The following is an 18,303-nucleotide window of genomic DNA, read 5'->3' on the forward strand; positions in this document are numbered from 1 at the left end:
CTAACCATTGCGCAGGGATGGAGGACTAACTCAGCTTTTCCTTTGATACCTGGTTTAAGAAGGTCTTATTTATTGCAATATCTGAAAAACTCACTCATTCTTTACGAGTTTCCAGGGGTAAAGCCAAACCGACAGTCTGTGCAGCTACATGGTAACCATTCATGACTTATGTCAGAAGACAAACTTATGACTTGCAGGTTCATGCAAAGTTTGATTTTATGCGGATCTGATTGCAATCCAGGAATTATTATTGACCCCTCCATTGTCCTTCTGTGGAATCACAATCTTATTATTTGAAACATTGTTATCTCTTGGGGAAAACCTGCATCATTTTCTTTGTTAAGTTGGGACATCAGACAGCCAGCCGTTGTTCATTTCTGCATCTTTTAAACATTTGTATTGTTATATGTAACGATAACGAAAAATTGCGTGGAATGTTTTCCTTTGCAATAAAAAACTTTTTAAAATAATAATAATAATAATAATAATAATAAAAATAAAAATTTTATTTATACCCCGCCCTTCCCAGCCAAAAAACCGGGCTCAGGGCGGCTAACACCAATTAAAATCACAGCAAAAAACAAACACAATCAATTTAAAATAACATTAAAATACAAATTTAAAAATTCAATATTAAAACTGGTCTCATATTCAAATAACCCACCAATAAAAGAATGAAGCCTAAATATTAGACAGAAACCAACCCAAAGGCCAGGTGGAACAGCTCCGTCTTGCAGGCCCTGCGGAAAGATGCCAAATCCCGCGGGGCCCTGGTCTCTTGTGATAGACTGTTCCACCAAGCTGGGGCCAATACTGAGAAGGCCCTGGCCCTAGTTGAGGCCAACCTAGCATCTTTGTTGCTTGGGACCTCCAAAAGATTATTATTTGAGGACCTTAAGGTCCTACACGGGACATACCAGGAGAGGTGGTCCCTTAAGTACGAGGGTCCTAAGGAATATTTTAAAGTGGCTTGATATGGGGTTTCACTTTGCATCTTGCTCCCTTTATCCCTGCCTCATTCCTTCTAATGTATTTTCCCCCTAAACTCACTTTCTGTTCAATTGCAATGTAACAAGCTCAAAGTTCTGGAGAAGGAATGCTCCTGGGTAGCAAGGAGTGTGCAGCTTGGTGCCTGTGAGCCTCTCGCCACAGCTGCTGCCATGGAGACAGAAGACCTAGGCTCAGAATGACCTTTCCATTCCCCACCACCACCACAAAGGGTTCTTGCCTGCCCTCCCTGATTAAGTGCACATCAGAAACCATGGCAGATTTACAGGTTAAAGCATGATTTAGTGGAGTGCACTGGAGTCAAATTAATGCTGGCTATAATATAGTTTACCTCATTAAACAATGCATGCCAAGATCCCGTCTGCTGTAAAACAATTGGTCTCCGAAGTCTAGTGTTCATCTTCCAGGGTTGCTGGGAGATAATAAATGGGTAATATCCCAGTGATAATGGTAATGGAGTCACGGCTCAGAGCTAATATTATGGCAAAGCAGTAATTATTTCAACAGTAAACAAGGAGACAGTTCAGCTGCCGACAGGATTTGAGCCCGTTGAAATGCTTCAGTTAATTTAGCCGGATTCCAAGATGGTGGGTTGGCTCTTCAAAGGAAGATGAAGTCCTCATCTGCCGAGCAAAAGAGCCAAGTCTCTCTGTCATTGGCTGGCTTCCATGGGGTCAAGGCCAACCCTTCTCACCCAAAACACAATGGAATATCTTGGCATATGGGCCATAGGCACCACAGAATGGGGAATGAGACAACATTTATGGAGATCTCCTCAAAGAGAAAGGATCACCATGTCACCTAGATTAAAAGGGCACCACAGAAGCTAGGTGGGATGAAATTGAGCAAAGAAAACAGACACACACAATGAAGACTGAATGTGGGAGTGATAGCAAATGTACAGCAGCCCCAAACTTTCACCTGAATTGAAATTTGAAGGTTCTTGCTCAGATGTGGTGGGTTGGGTGGGAGCAGTGGAATTTCATGTCAGAAGAGGAGGGAGGAGCTTCACGGCCCTAGAAATTTTTTTCTTGCAACATGTAGCAAAGATAGGAGAGGTATACTAATAAAGTTAACAGCCACATTTATTTTTCTACTCTGTAAAATGTATATACCACTTGACTGCAAAACAAACATGCAAACCTCAAAGCGGTTTACAGATTAAAGCAATGACATTATCCGTAAAAAAATAAAATAAACCACTTTAAAAAACACAATTGGAAACCTTCAAAAAAAGCAGAATAAAACACATGCCAACATTTTGCATGTCTGTATAGGCTTGCATAACCAAAAAATGTTTTTAGCAGGCACCAATAAAAAATACATAAGGTGCCCGCCTAATGTCAATAGGCAGGGAGTTCCAAAGTTTGGGTGCTGCCACACTAAAAGGGTGATTCCTTACAAAGGCAGAATGGGCAGAAAGTGGCACCTGCAACAATGCCAGTTACTGAGATTAAAGCAGTCAAATGAATATATATGGGCTAAGGTGATCTCACAGGTTAAATATGTTTGTGTGAATTATTTACTCTTGCATGTATTTTTGTGTGAGAGAGAAACTTCTAAACCAGAATGAGCACTGGAACCCCATGTTTTCACGGCTAATGTCTGACATCTAGATTTTGAAATTCCCCCCAAAAGCAAATTCTGCTCTATTTAAATGTGGCATATATAAAACGGGCACGGACCTGACAAGAGTCATAAAACTGTAAGTTATTAATACCACTGGAATGTTCTTCTTCAGATTAGGCAATTATGCAGATTCCCTCTTTTTTCCCCCCTCCAGTATATTGCGGCTCCTCACGTTCAGTACCTCTCTATTGCTTTAACCAAAAACGAAATGAAAACCTCTCTGCATTATCCTGCCCATCAATAATCGGATCCATCTGCAGACAATTCCCTCCAATCTTTCGCTGTCTATTTCCATGACTGTCTCAACGGAGCTCGTCATGCAGAACAGAATCACTGTACTTCATGTGACAGGGAGCAGGAAAACTGCTGACTGTCAAGATTTTCCACATTTAGAAATGGAGTTTCCTGCAAAACCAGCCTGTTCCAAAAACTGCACTTTAAAGACTCCCAACAAAATGGGCTCTGTTTATCTAACGGAACCGGGATTGGGAAGGGGGGAGGTATTCTGAGTCTCCATTTCCACCTACCACTAATATATTTATGCATGTGCAATAATGGGCAGGCATTTGGTCCAATCCAGAAATAGCTCTTCTTGCGTTGCACCTCACACAAAAAAACTTGGCAAATCTTAGCACCATGATCCCTTCCACCTATAATTACGTTTGTAGAGGAAATTCTGGGTCTGAGATGAGGCTAAGTGAGTACAGGAGGGGGTGCACAATTGCATTATTAGATATTTTGGGGTACGGCTCTGTTAAGGAACAGGTGGCTACTATTTATTCAGGGCAGCCTTTTGCATCCCCAACTGCTTGATTCTCAGAAAGATAAGAGGATTTTGTCAATTTTGGCTTCTTTCGTTTTCTCATTTTTTTCCAGCCTCAAGGTCAGTTCTCCACATTTCTGCAATAGTTTGCATTTTTTTAAAAAAGTTTCTCGTGAAAATTTGCCAGCATTTTAGTGCAAATTTCTCTTAATACACAGGATTCTGGATGCAATTTAGTCTAATGTACACATTTTTGCAGAGAATGACTCCCAGTATAATGAATTTTAAATGTTCTTGTCATAAATGCATGCATTTATATGCATTTTTTTTTTCTTTGTAAGCATTAGGTACAAAAATGATAAATGCAGTACCACATTAAAAGAAATCTGGAATTTGAAGGATACCTGGATTTCAGCTCACATATTGTTGCAAAATGTGCCTATTTAGGTAGACATGCATTAAAATTCTGAGCCAGATTTCTTCCTCTTCCCTATGTCGCTGCAAACAACTCATGGGGACATTTTAACCAAGAGGCCTACACAAGGTCAATGGACATTCACTTGCCAACAACACCATCACCTTGACAACACAGAAGATGCCAATGAAAGGGAAAGCAGTAACCATGGAAACAAGTGATTGCTTGTATCTGGATTTCCTTAACCAGACTCTTAGTGACCTTATTTGTGTAACTACAGTCAATATTGCAGGGTCAGAGAGGCTGCAATATGACTAAAAATGGGGGGAAACTTTCATTAAGATAGTCCAATGACTGGTAACCTGCACACCTGGTGGATCCCAAGCAGGCTTAAGTCGCAGCACTTTATCAACCATTGGTGAGGTCCACTCCCTGTGACTCTCTCTCACTTCCTGAACACTCACACCCATGCGTAAGGGCTGGTAGTCTGGTAATAAGGAGGTAGTGAAGAACAGCTCAGAATGTACTTAAGCAACTTAGCTGCTAATACAGAGGAGCCAGGGCAAAAACAACATCTTTACAGGACATTAGTAGTGGTAGGTATTAGTAGTAGTAGTATTAATAGAAGGAGGAGGAAGAATCAAATAAGAATAGAATAGTTTCCAGGCTATTTACAATCAGAATAAAGGTAAAAGATAAAAAACATAGCAATAATCAATATGCTAGCAGAACATCAACCTCAAGAATCACATCACAACAACACAAGCAACATAACAGTCACAATAATCCATCACAACACAACAAATGCCTGGGGAAAGAGGGAGGTCTTAACCTAGTGCTTAAAAAATAGGTTAGGGTCAGCTCCAGGCAGGCCTCGCTAGAGAGAACTTTTCACAGCCAGGGACCTCAGCCAAAAATGACCTTCTCTCGTGCTGTCACCCTCCTGTCTTCCCTTGGAGGGGCTCACAAAGAAGGACCTAAAGTGATGGATGTAAGGTTTGGAACGGCCATGTTTTGCACATTACAAATCATGCAACTCAAATAAAGCAGGCATCCTAATACATTCCATGCATAAGCCCCTATTTGGCCAAAGTCCTTCCTTCCTTCCTTCCTTCCTTCCTTCCTTCCTTCCTTCCTTCCTTCCTTCCTCCCTTGTAATATTTCTGCCTCCCACTGTCCTATTTCACGAGGCAAACCATGTTTACACACTTTGCATTAAGGAGGCCTAAAGTGGCGAATACAAAGATAAGTCAACAACACGACACAGCAACAGACTGGAGCTCCCAGATTTTGCCTCGGGTTCAGATGCTCTGGAGCGTTCCAACCACACAAACATCTGGTTCGAGGTTGGTTTGGCTTGGAAACCACGTAAGCTGGAGTAGCAGAGTTCAGGCTAGCAACTCTGTATACCCCGCCTCTACAGTGTGGCGAACTCTTCAGACCTCCTTCGTCATTAGTAGACTTGAAAGGTCTGTGGCTGAAACCAATTAATTATATAGCAGCTTTGAAACTGCTCTGAGCAAGTGTTGCTCTGTGGGACTGGCACAACCTGTGTGTGTGTGTGTGTGTGTGTGTGTGTGTGTGTGTGTGTGCAAGGAGAGAGGAGAGAGGGTCAGTACACTGCAGAGAAATTGTGTGACTGCTTCCCACACACTGTTCTAATTCCTGGCCTTCGGCAAGCCACTCTCCTTCTGCCCACTCAGCTGGTACTACAGCAGATGGGTCTCTTACCTGCCATTGGAACCATCACAGTCCTACGCAGGACTCCAAAAATACATGCCGGGCTCTCAGCTGCTGGGCTGAACCTGTCCCCGCCAGGTGCCACCACAGCCCATCCCGATACCCTCCATGCTTCGTAGCATTTGATGCCACAGCATCTGCCAGCTCTGGAGGCACACATTCTGTCAGCTGGAGCGTTTGGGTCTGCAGTATCAATGAGTCAAAAACTTGCTTCTTGACTGAGTCACAACTGCACTGAAAACTAATCCTGTGACTGCTGCAACTTTACATTGGGTGACTATCAACTGTGTGCCAGGAGCGGGACAGAAAAGAACTCCCGCCTCAAGAGGAGCATACAAAGGACAGGGAGACAGACAGAGCACAAGGAATCCACCCATGCCTATGTTTCTTCATAAGCATTTGTTATGAATTTGGTGGTTTCTTCTCCCACTCTCTTTCCTTCTTGAAACATGAGAGGTTGGGGGCCCTCCAATGAAAACGATCAACAGGCGGCGCGGGACAGACAAAGGATGCACTTCTTTGTATAATGTGAAATTAACCTAGAAATGTGATTGCAACAGAATGCTGCCATGGCCATTAGCTTAAGTGGCTTTTAAAAAAAGATCAGAACAATCCAACACAGATGGACCTATCAGTTCCAGTGGAGAAATGAGAGAAGCGGGACAATGTTGTGGGGGGTGGGTATATATTTTTCTCCCCCTCCTGTATGTTTTGGCACTCCCAATAGCCCCCCCCCCCTGATCTGCTTTTCATCTCATAAACAGAAAAGATCAAGGTGCCTAATGTTTTCTCCATTAGACGCTAAGTATGGAGTCTTGGCTAGGGATTAGTTGGGCGTTTATGGGTTTGCTAGGCAGGGCATCTCATATATTTCTCTGGGGAGAAGGAAGAGAGCCTAAAAGGGGGCTGGAAGTGTTTTAATGGCTAAGTAGGAGAAAAAGTGGCGTGTGGTGAAATTTTCCCGTAAGGGAACAGTTAGGGCCAGAGGCGCCAGCTTGCGAGAGGGATGGGGGGGGGTGCTGCATGTGTGAGCATCACACCTCCTTCCTTAAGCTGGGCAGAAGCTTCTTGGACTTTGGGAATGAGCTGCCAAAGACTCAGCTATACAGCTGCAAGTAAAACGTTTTAAATGTGTTGTAAAGTGCAATATACAAACATGACACTAGATGGCGACAGTGAGCTATGCAAAATTCAATTTATTTTTCAAAACTTTTTTTTTAAATCATTTTCACAGCATATTTTTTATATTCTACCCAGGCCTCTGACAGGATGCTGGAGATCCCCTGCCTTCTTCCCAAAGCTGTGTGGGCTTTGGGAAGGTGGTGGGAGGGCTCTTGGACCCTGTCAGAGCATCATGCCTCCCTCTCTAAACCGGGCAGAAGCTTCCCAGGCTTTGGGGAGGCACCAGGCTTCAACACTTTAATAATCTAATTTACCGGGAACATTTAGGGAACTAGCCTCGTTCCTTGAGTCTACTGGCCACATGCCACTGAGGAGAAACAGCCATTCTAGGGGCTCATCCTTGCCCCACAGCTTTCCCACAAGGTAACCTAATCTTCACCACTGAATTGGAACAAATGTCAATAGGGTTTCCTCTGAATTGATGTTTGCTCTGATTTATTGCTAAAGCAAGAGCAGGTCTTCCCAGGAAAATTTCCCGGGCAAGGACAAAGCTACTTGGACCGGTGCCTAGGAAGTGTAGGAGAAGTGGAAGTGGGGAGAAGCCCTACGAGCAATCAGTTTTATTAGATAAAAACCTTAAAGTGGAAGTTCTAAGTTAACGTTCTTAATTCTTTCCATAAAGGGTTTCTTCCTGAAACATAGTGTTGTGCCTAGTTGGAATAACCATTAAGCTTTAACCCTAATCAAATTTCTTTAAATAAGATTCTCATTTTGCTTCCATTGTGCCTCATCCTTTTCAGGGCAGTTCGGGTGTGGAACACATGCAGATAATGTATGGTCAACAATGATTCAGACATTGATTGTGCTACTTTTTGCCCAAGTGTGAGCTGAATTCCATTGTAAGTAATCTGTCAGAGGCCGCATGACCATGGTGGGGTCTGAACTCAGTGTTGGGTGGGGCTAGAGCCCGGACACTGAGATCCAGCACCGACGGCCTTCTGGCGGTTCCCTCATTGCGAGAAGTGAGGTTACAGGGAGCCAGACAGAGGGCCTTCTCGGTAGTGGTGCCTGCCTTGTGGAACGCCCTTCCATCAGAGGTCAAGGAAATAAACAGCTATCCTATTTTTAAAAGACATCTGAAGGCAGCCCTATTTAGGGAAGTTTTTAATATTTAATGCTGTATTGTTTTTAACACTCGATTGGGAGCTGCCCAGAGTGGCTGGGGAAACTCAGCCAGATGGGCGGGGTAAAAATAATAAATTATTATTATTATATATAAATGTCAGTGGGTGCTGCCTATCTCTCACTTTCTCTTTCTCTCTTCTTCCCCACTTAGCAAACTGCTGGGGGCAGGGAACAGATCACTCTTGCCAAAGGGAGTGCAGTTTGCCCTTATAGAAAATAGCATGCATGAAATGCAAAGCCATGGTTTGGAATCAGTGGTGGAGCAAGCCAATCGGATGCCTGGGGCAGCGTGCATGCCCTGCGCCCAGGGGTGGGGCCAGCCACCCGTGTGGGCGGGGCCAGCTGGGGCAGGACGCTCCGTGGGGCTTCCGAGGAGTCTGCCTGCCTCTTCCCACTCAGCCGCCCTACAGCTGGGGGGGGGGAGAAGCAGCGGGCAGACCGTTTGGGGCAGCGTGGGGCCTGCGGGCACCCAAGCCACCGTGTCATTCCCAGGAGAGATGTGTGGCTCGGGTGTGCTGCAGGCCCTGTGGTGAGTGCCGCCAGGCATTTTGTCACCTCCCTCAGTGGTGACACCCGGTGCAGCCCACCCCCCACCACATACCCCTTCCTCCGCCCCTGTTTGAAATTGCTCAGTGAAAAATCAAAGGCCCTTATTGTTCCTGCAACGGCCTGCATGTGAGAAGGCAGGTGTGTGGTGGGCAGTGTTGCAGCTGTGCACATCTCTGGGAAGCCAACCATTAAAATAATCTTTCCGCACTATAGTAGTTCACATCCCAGGAACTAAGTGGTGCCTGAATATGGGATTGGCCACTGTTGTGATGATGGGATGGTGGGCAATTTATTTGGGTCCTGCAGTTTCATCTCAGATGGAATTTGCTAGAGGAGGCAGTTTGTCTCCTGGGGACCGTAGGTTTTGCAGGACTCTGATGACAATTACAATGAATTGCTTGGCAAATGCATTGCAAGGGAAGGAAACATTTTGCCGTTCTTCTCGATGCCACCTCTGGATCCGGCAGGCTGAGTGGGAAAAGAGAAGCCTGTGTCGACCGATCTTTGAGGGTGACCAGGCTGCTAATGCAGAGCATGTAATCTGGACATGAAATCTGGCGAAAGCTGCTCCAGTAAATTACCTAACCCTGCAGGTAATTTCTGATTAGCTTGCTCCTCTCCCCTTGATGCTTCGGCTGTTTCCATAGCAGCTAAATCCTAAGTAAAATGGAGACATCTGGTTCAAACTCAGGTAAAGCTCCCTTGGGGGAAAAAAGGAACTGGCTGGTTGACAGCAGAGAAATAAAACATCCTTGCAGAAAAGTGAGCAGCAGCAGAAGCAACACCTGACAGCATCACAGGCCAGCTGGAGCGAAACCCCGTGGGTGGCAGACGGGGCCTTGAACTGTTGATTAGGGTGGCAGAGGTAACAGGAAACAGGCAGAGGGCCTGATTGGAGTTAGATGGGTTGACACAACAATAAGATGGGTAGTAAGCATCCTGTAAAATTGCAACAATCCAATCAAAATGGAATGCACGCAGGTGGGGGGGGGTGATTGAGGTTGGATGGGGTGCAGGGCTCCATTTACCCTAAAAGGCCAAGCTGCAGTATTTGGCTCCCTCTGGAATCCATGATGATGCCTCATCCAAGCTGGAACCTCCCGATTCACTCTGAAATTGGAGTTTAGGCAAAGATTGGTGGCAATTGTGTTGAAATCTATGCTTGTGGGTTATGTTGTTCAGACTTTGACCCAACACAGCTCTCTTTGGTCTTTATCCCTCCCTTGTTTGTGTGCATGGGAGTTGGGGCATGCCAAGCAGTCCTGCCAGGTGTCTGTACAGACACATCTACAGCAAGGGAACCCTCAGCATCAATACAACCCACAACCATGACCACACATAGTTCCATGTTACATTGACGTATTTGCATGTCCCACTGCATGTCACAGAACTGGCCCAGCCATTGGCTAAGGTGATGCCACTGCTGAACTAAGAATAGAGAAAACACAACTAAAAAGCTTAAATCATATATATGACTGTCAGCCTTCTTTGGAAGTTAAACCAGTGTCCAGACTTTAACATTCAAAAGCTTTACTTGCAGAAACTTATAGATGAATTAAAACACAGTATCTACAATCACGTGCTCATCCAAACATAGGCTTACACGCTTTTCTTCTAACTCCCAAACAACTGTATTTTCCTCTCTTTCCAGAGGTTAGCACTCAGCCTCCTGTATCTCAGTTAGGCCATGCCTTACAGCTCCTATAAGGCGGTTTTCACTTTTACCTTCTCCTGCAGTTTTGCTGTCTTTCTTTCAAGCAGAGAAGAAACACTCCAGCATTCTATTCACCTTAGCAACTGTTCACAGTGAATTCTAAAACACAGTCATCTTGTTTAACGTAAAATGGAGTGTCTCTTTCACTAGATGCCTCCCATGTGACCAACGTTAGCCATCACGAGAACTACTAGAATTTGGTTACCAACCAATAAAATTTAAACACATAGTAATGCATACAAGCATTTACGATTTCAGTGAATTAAATTACTAAACAGCCACTGCCTCAGGCAGCAGAAGCCTTTGAGGCAGCTCCCTTGAGGGTGCCCTCCTGCCCCACGACCTCCACTAGCAGTGGAGAAGAGGCAAGCTTGTGTCCATTATGGGTTAGATCTTGCCTGAAGTCACGTGAGATTCAAGATCTTCTCCCCAATCAATGTGATCTTACCCAAAATGAGCACCAATGGTGGTGTGGCTTCTCTGGCGGGGCACGCAGTCACAGAGCAGACAGTGGAGGAGGAGGTGGCAGCAGCACGTATGGTGGCAGTGGTAGGACATGGCGGCACTTCCTGTTTTGCATCAAGCGGGATGCGCTGCCCCCACTCCTTCACTTCTGATGTTTACACTGCACATAGAGGTGCCAGGGGTGGAGCTATTCAGTACATCCCTATACCCAGGCAGAGCAACATGAGGGCTATAATGACTGAAGAAGGCTTGTGTGAGAGTGTTTTTAATTCCTCCTTCCTGGACTCAGAACTGATTCAAACAAGCAGCAATAGGAGATGGTGCAGCCCTTCTCAGACTGTACCACTTAAGACTGGAAGTTGACTGAATGCGTGCATCAGTATTCCTCAAGTTAAAACAAGCAAACAAACAAACAATCTAAACAATCCCTTTGTGTCTGGAAAGTGGGTGGATCAGAGAGAAGGCTAGGCTAAAATCCCTGACATTTTAACTTCCCATAGGCAGAACTCCCCTTTTCGTTGAGCAGCATTCAACCACATGATCCACCATAAGAAAACGGATGCAGTTCCTTCCACGTATTTGAATCAGACACATAAAGCCTTTGCACAGTGTGTGCTCTAGGCAACATTCATCCATGTGGACAGTAGCCATTTCCAGGTCAGGGTGACTGTTTGCAGTTCATTCTCAATCATCATCATCAAACATGTATCATCAAACATCATCAAACATGTATGTATCAAGTATGACATTTCTGACACGGGGAAGTCCCATCATCTATAACAGGGAGATGCATCTTCTTAGAGTACTGTATCTTACCTTTGGGTGAGATATGTCTCCAAGTGATTGTAGGGTCCGGCCTGCCCATAGCTATGCAGGTGAGACTGACATTGCCACCTTCATTGATGGAGATGTCCGAAGAGATCTCAACAATTTTGGGAGGTACTGCAATGACAAACAAGAAGAGAGGAAAGTCAAGTCTCAGTTTCTGAAAGCTCTTAACAAATGGACCGTTCTTTGTGGTTCTCTGTACAACTAGGCTAAGGATAATCACCACCAAATCTGTGCACCTGATCCAGCCCTCAGAAAGCAATTTAACCACCCCCTGGAGGCCCCACAAAATTTCAGCTGAGATGCAATAACTTTTTCCTTCTTTTTTGGCTCAAGGTTTCACCCATAATTATTTCCAAAATATGTAATAGATATTGTTATTATTTGTTATTTTAACTTTCTCTAAAGGTTGTATGCAATTTTCTGGCCATGCCCAGGCATATGTGTTCAAAAAAATTATGAAGCTGTTATGTTTGTAGTAAGGGTGGGTTTCAATGTGAACTTACTAAATCTACACGTTCTAAAACAATGTGTCAACCAAAACACTGCTATCCTTCAAAATTTGCATTTCTCTGAATGCATTTCTCTCCAGTAGTGTCCAGTTGCATGAGCACATTAGTGAAAGTAATATAAAAATGCATTATATTAAGTGAAGTTGTTTGGAAATTTGGGGATATTAGGCAAAATCACATTAAAAAAATGCATATTGCAGAAAATGTGCAGTAAAATGCTGGTGGGTTTTCATGAGGATTTTTTTTTTTAAATAAAAAATAAAGACCATTGGAAATTGATGCAGAAATTTGGCAAATTCAATTTAAGATTGGAAAATTAAGAAACTATCTCCATGGGATAAAATATAATGAGGAATGAAATGTCTCATGGCTTCCACAGTGATGGCCACGAGGTAGCTTTAAAAGAGGATTAGACAAATTCATGGAAGAATGAATGGCTACTAGCCATGATGGCTGTGCTCTGCCTCCTCAATTGGAGGCAGTGTGGCTTCTGAATACCAGTTGCTGGAAACCACAGGAGGGGAGTGGGCTCTTGTGCTTGGGCCCTGCATGCAGATTTCCCACTGGGCTATCTGGTTAGCCACTGTGAGAACAGGATGCTGGACTAGAGGGGTCATTGTCCTGATGCAGCAGCCTTCTTTGGTGGCCTAAATTGCATTTCAGTGAAACTGATTTGGAACAGAATGCGATCAGACCCATGCTTCTTAAGAAAAGCATCCTACTTTAGTTTATATAAAGACACAAACTCTCTGTATGATATGTGTGCACCCGTTGTTGCACATACACGGAAAAAAGTCATAGCCAAGCAAGGTTGCCAAGCAACAATCTGAAACAGCAATTGAAACATAGTATGCAAAACTATTGGCCAAATAACTAATTAATCAAAAGAGCACTGGGCAGAAACAAAGAATGGGAAACCAGCAAAGACATTCAATAAAAGGGGAACTCAGCATAAGAACCCAAAAGGAAAAGACACTCTGTTCTCAGAGAGTGCCAAAACTTTACAGTACTGCTTTTGTCTGGACACTGGAGTCTTGAACACTATGGAAAAAGTGCCTGGAAAGAACTGCCCTCCTGTTCCCATTTAGTCTGGAGGACGGATGATTAAGAGGTGGTCCGATAGGCATCTTCACATATTTGAAGAGGAGTTACATAAGTGATGGAGCAAATTTGCTTTTTGTGGCTCCAGGCAGTAAGACCCTAAGCAATGGGTTCAACTTACAAGAAAGAAAGAACTTAGGCAACACATTATAAATAACTTCCTGATGGCACAAGGTGGCTGTCAGTGGAACAGACTGCATTGGGAAGTGGTGGGCTCTCTGTCACTGGAGGTTTTTAAGCAGAGCCTGGATGCTGCAGCAGTGGGCTGGACGACATTTGAAGCCCCTTACAACTATAGGAGTCAATGATCCCTTGTTATCTTGGAATTCCATGCCCAATTCCATACGTAGAAAGAAACCCTACATAATCACAGGGGGAATGCTATTTCACATTTAATTTTATCTAACAAGATTTACATACCACTTACTTTTTAAAATTTGATTGGCATATAATAATATTAAATATTCATAAGGAAATATTGATAAAATTTACAGGCTTTAAAAAGCAGTAGATATCACAAACATGTCAAAATATACTGTACTTTTCCATCTATAAGATGCCCCCCCATGTATAAGACACTCCCTATTTTGGGGGACTCAAATTTCAGAAAATGGGAGGAGATGGCACAGAGTTGTTGAGCTTGGATTGCCAAGGGTACTTGAGCTTTTTTTAAGGGGAGGATTGCAAAATTGCTCATCTGCAAAATCTGCCTCCCGTCTGTCCCATCGTCGGAAGAAGCTGCCAATCGCCCGCCCAACTGCCGGAGCGTCAGCCAATCAACACCACCCATTGACGCAACAACCAATAACACACACAATAGCCGCTGACAGCCTCGGCAGCAACCAATGAAACATCCACCCTATGCTCTACGCGTGTATAAGACGACCCCCACTTTTTAGCATGATTTTTAAAGAAAAAAAGCATAGTCATATACACGGAAAATTATGGTAAATAGAACCAACAGGTTCTAAACCACAATTTCCACGTTTGGGAAGGCCTTCCTAAAGAAACATCAGGTTTTTAAGAAAGTGTTGAAAATGGTCCAACAAAGGCACCTCCCAATATTAATCAGCACACTAAAAGGATCGATTCCCTGCAACTGTGAAGCAAATGTTATATGGCACTTGTAAGAGCGCCAGTTGCGCAGACCAAAGTGGTCAAGTGGGCACAAATGGGCTAAGGTGATCCATCAAGCAAACTGGCCTCATGTTGCTGAGGACTTTATATAATAATAGCAACACCTTGGAATTGGCTGAGTAGCAAATCAGCAACCAGTACAGATTTCTGAGTGGGGGGTGGGGGTTCTGACAGAGCTTCACTCCTTGGAGGAATCATGCTGCAGCATTCTGCACTAACTGCGTTTTTTCCCAGAACAAATGCAAGGGAAACCCCACTTTAGATTTTACTGCAGTTCTCCAGTTCTGAAATCACCAGTGCTGAACTAAAATGGTTTATTGTTTTATTGCTTTATTAATTTTTTTGCATCTATATCCCACCTTTTTCTCCAAGGAGGCCAAGGGTTCTCCACCCCCTCCTTTAACCCCCATAAGAACCCTGTGAAGTAGGATAGGCTGAGAGGCAGTGACTGGCCCAAGGAGCGTCATATCTGAGTAGGGATTCAAACCCAGGTCCTAGCCCAACATTCTAACCACTACGTCACACTGGTTCTCCTGGTCCAAGAATGCCTGCAGCTGTCATTATACCAGCTGACTGGTGTGTCAAAACACTGTGTAGTCGCTTTGACAGTTATTTCACAGAAGATGAATGGGGGCTTTGAGCTGATATGATCAGGAGACCCATGGCTTTGGAAACCTCTGCATGATGGAGCAAAAAATCCCTTTGCTAGTCCCGCTCTGAGTTCCACCCCTCTTTTCTTGGATTCCTCCTCCTCTAGGATTCCCTCCACAGTGTCTGGCGCAGACTCCAGCCTTTCCAAGTGAGCCGTCTGAGTGCAGAGGAACTGCAGTGGCCTTGCATACATTGCCTCTGACGTGTGTAGGTAAGTAATTTATTGATCCGTAAAGCACTTCGAGACGCTCAGGAAGGGATTATGTCATGCCAACGCTGCGCGATAAAATAAAAAATGATGGACTTTTTGTGAACACGGGGGTGATTTAGGGTTTGTAGCTGGAAGTGTAGTTAAAGTACATTTTAAGTGGAAATCAAGGTAGGTAATGAATTACACCGCGTCCGGAAGGGCTGCTGGGAGTTCATTTTCCTGGCTTCTGAATCAAGAGCTAATATTCTAACTGTACACTAGAGGACAACAGAGGATTGAACACAAGCTAATGGAACAGGCCTTTGGCATTGGGTGGGGCAGGGAATGGGGCTGAATTTTCATCCAGGCATGGAGCCATCCATGCATGGAGTTGTCCCAATGGCATGCTAGCCAAAGTAAGTCATTGAAGAAGACAAGTAAATGATAAAGCCGTTGTCTGAGTATAGTATAAAGGAACAGGTCCCATCAAACCATAAAGATGTCATTAGATTCACTAGGCAAAGAAGTGAGAGAAATCTTAACTGAAGTGGTGTCTCAAGCGAAGTCTGCCAAGGCTGGTTCATGTGACAACCAAGTGATGTGGATCTAATGTCTGCGTATCTTATTCCAAACCATCTGGGTAGATCCAGCTATGGGATGGATCTGACCCAGGTGGACTGATGAGCAGATGAATGGACAGACAACTGCTGTCCTCTTGACTGTTTGTGGCTGGATCTGTCTCCATTGAGCTCCCGCTCGATGTTACGATGAGATGTCAGCCAGTATGGTGTAATAGAGCACTGGGCTACCTACCTCACAGGGATGTTGTAAGGATAAAATAAGAAGTGAGAGAACCATGTACGTCACCTTGAGCTCCTTGAAGAAAAAAGGTGGAGTATAAAGGAAACAAATCCAATAAATAAATATATTTATGTATGTATGTACCGGTATGTATGTATGTATGTATGTATGTATGTATGTATGTATGTATGTATTCATTCATTCATTCATTCATTCATTTTAAATAAATAAAGTTCTGCTGATTTTTCCTCTCTGGGGGGTCTGGGCTGAGGTTGCGGCTGCGGCTGCGGCTGCAGAGATGGACGTCTTTTTAATGATCTGACGTCACACAAAACAACCATCTTCACAGACGTCAAGGAGTCCAGTACAGTGTATGAGCTGAAAAGAATTGTTGAGGGGATACTTAAGAGACACCCAGAAGAACAAGGATAACCAGCTGTTGGATGACAGCAAAACCTTTGGAGACTGTGGCTTCGCCAACCAGACAGCATGACCTCAGGCCCCAGCAACAGTTGGTTTGGCCTTCAGAGCCAGTGAAAATGCCTTTGAGCCCTTCCGCATTGATCCCTTCTCCAGCCCCCCGGAGCTCCCAGACGTGACGAAGCCCCAGGACTCTGGCAGCAGCGCCAACGAGCAATCGGTGCACTGAGAGGGCGACAGAGCGAGCTGCACAACCCGTGGCGCCCCTTCCCCACCACCCACTCCCTCCCTCAACCCTCCAGTGTGGAGAGAGACACGGCACCGTTCCACCCCTCCAATCCAGATCTCTCTTTTACTCTGCCCCTCTCTATACAAGACCACACCTCCTTCCAAGCCCCCCCCCCCACTCATCAAACAGAGCAATGTTTTCATTTTTGGTTTTGGAAACAAAAGTTCAGCTGGAAAATAAATAAATAACCAGTAGCAGTTGGCATCACCACCATCCCTCTGGCATATTAGGAACGGGCAAGGGAGGGGCAGCAAGGTCGGTGTGGGTGCAAATGCACTGGCAGAGCCAGAGCCAGCAATTCTGGACAGTCTGTTTGCACTGCACTGCCTTCACTGCTGGCTCAGCCAGTAAGCTGTGTGGATGGATGGCTGTGACGGAATGCCAGGTAAATGCCACGCTGCCAAACCCTGCTGAAAAAATTCAGTTCCATTAGCTGTACCTGATTGGGAACTTCAGAATCCCAGCTCAAATTACAGAAAACGTTTTAATCGACAAATATTATGAAATTGTGTAACTCGCGTGGCCTCGTTTTCAGGGAGGGGCAGAGTTCTGGCCTCCGTGCGAGGTACCATGACAGAAGCGCTTAACACCCATCTCTCTTCCCTTCCCCCAAGCTTTGCTTGAAAAGGTTCTTTGGAAATGTCAGCTGTGATAATCAATTAATTATTATGAACTGGCCATCAATGGGCTCCCATTTGCACCTATCTCTGAGATGCAAAACTTGAAAAGGTTTGCATCAATCAGTATCAGGTGCGGAGAAGCAGCGATGACAGCCCCAGCCAGCATGGGAAGGAAGCTGGAATGACAGAGGCAAAGCCTGCCGTTAGTTACCCTTTTAATTCAAGCCCGCAAAGCTCGGATTTAACATGGCAGTTATTATATGCTAATTAAATGTTTGAATAATTAATCAAATGAATTATTTAAAGTGCCTTTCCCTGCGACATAACAGGTATAATGGGAAGGTTTTCCCCCCTCTACGCCGGGGAACAAAGACTTAATAAATAAGTGATAATAAATATAAACCCGGTATTATTTAACATTCAACGACAATCTCGGCTCAGGTATATCAAAATATTTTATTAAGATGTCAGAGTATCTGGGCAAAATAATAAAATAAAATAAAATAAAATAAAATAAAATAAAATAAAATAAAATAAAATAAAATAAAATAAAATAAAATAAAATAAAATAAAATAAAATAAAATAAAATAAAAGAGAAGTTTGGAAGGCAAGCAGGTGGCGCAAGCAAGGATTCAAAAGCCATATCGGAAAATGCAGATGGAAGCCCCTCCTGGGTGGGGGTTGGAGGCAAATAAATGTATAAGTCCCAGTCTCCCTGCTTGGAGCTACTGCTTGCCTTGTGGTCCCTGTTCTTGGCATATTACTCTTGCTTGGAGGTGATTAAACATGGCAGCACCATTGCTGGCCGCTCCAGTGACACAAGCACAGATTTCCCCAGAGCTGGGTCGGTGCTTTCGCAGATCTCATTTGCTTTGCCGCGAAGATGATCTTATTTCAAAGAAATGTTTGTGCTGTTGAGATCAGATGTGCTCCTTTATGTGAACTCCCCAGAACATCAGTCAACAGATCAGCCTAACTCAGGATTCCCCAACCTGGTGCCCCACCCCCCTCACCAGTCGTTGTCAGACTAACATAGATAAGTTTAATAGATAAGTAAGTCTGCAACCCTATAACCCCTGTGAGGAAGCCCTACTGAATTCTTTGAGCTGTACACAGTGTTAACCCTATGCACAGTAGACCCATTTAAAGTAATGAACACGACT

General features: G+C 44.2%; 1 protein-coding gene and 1 pseudogene across 11 annotated transcripts in view; one reads left to right on the forward strand and one right to left on the reverse strand.

Moving 5' to 3' along the window:
• NTM (neurotrimin) overlaps positions 1 to 18,303 on the reverse strand; it is an 816,980-nt gene that overhangs the window by 86,384 nt on the left and 712,293 nt on the right. For all 11 annotated transcript variants that reach the window (XM_033171377.1, XM_033171387.1, XM_033171386.1 and 8 more), the window contains one exon: positions 11,407 to 11,532. In XM_033171377.1, coding sequence (XP_033027268.1) covers positions 11,407 to 11,532 — 126 coding nt within the window. The remainder of the gene's footprint in view (positions 1 to 11,406; positions 11,533 to 18,303) is intronic.
• LOC117060269 lies at positions 16,109 to 16,459 on the forward strand (annotated as a pseudogene).

Source organism: Lacerta agilis, chromosome 15, assembly GCF_009819535.1.
Source record: "Lacerta agilis isolate rLacAgi1 chromosome 15, rLacAgi1.pri, whole genome shotgun sequence".
Classification (NCBI taxonomy): Eukaryota; Metazoa; Chordata; class Lepidosauria; order Squamata; family Lacertidae; genus Lacerta; species Lacerta agilis.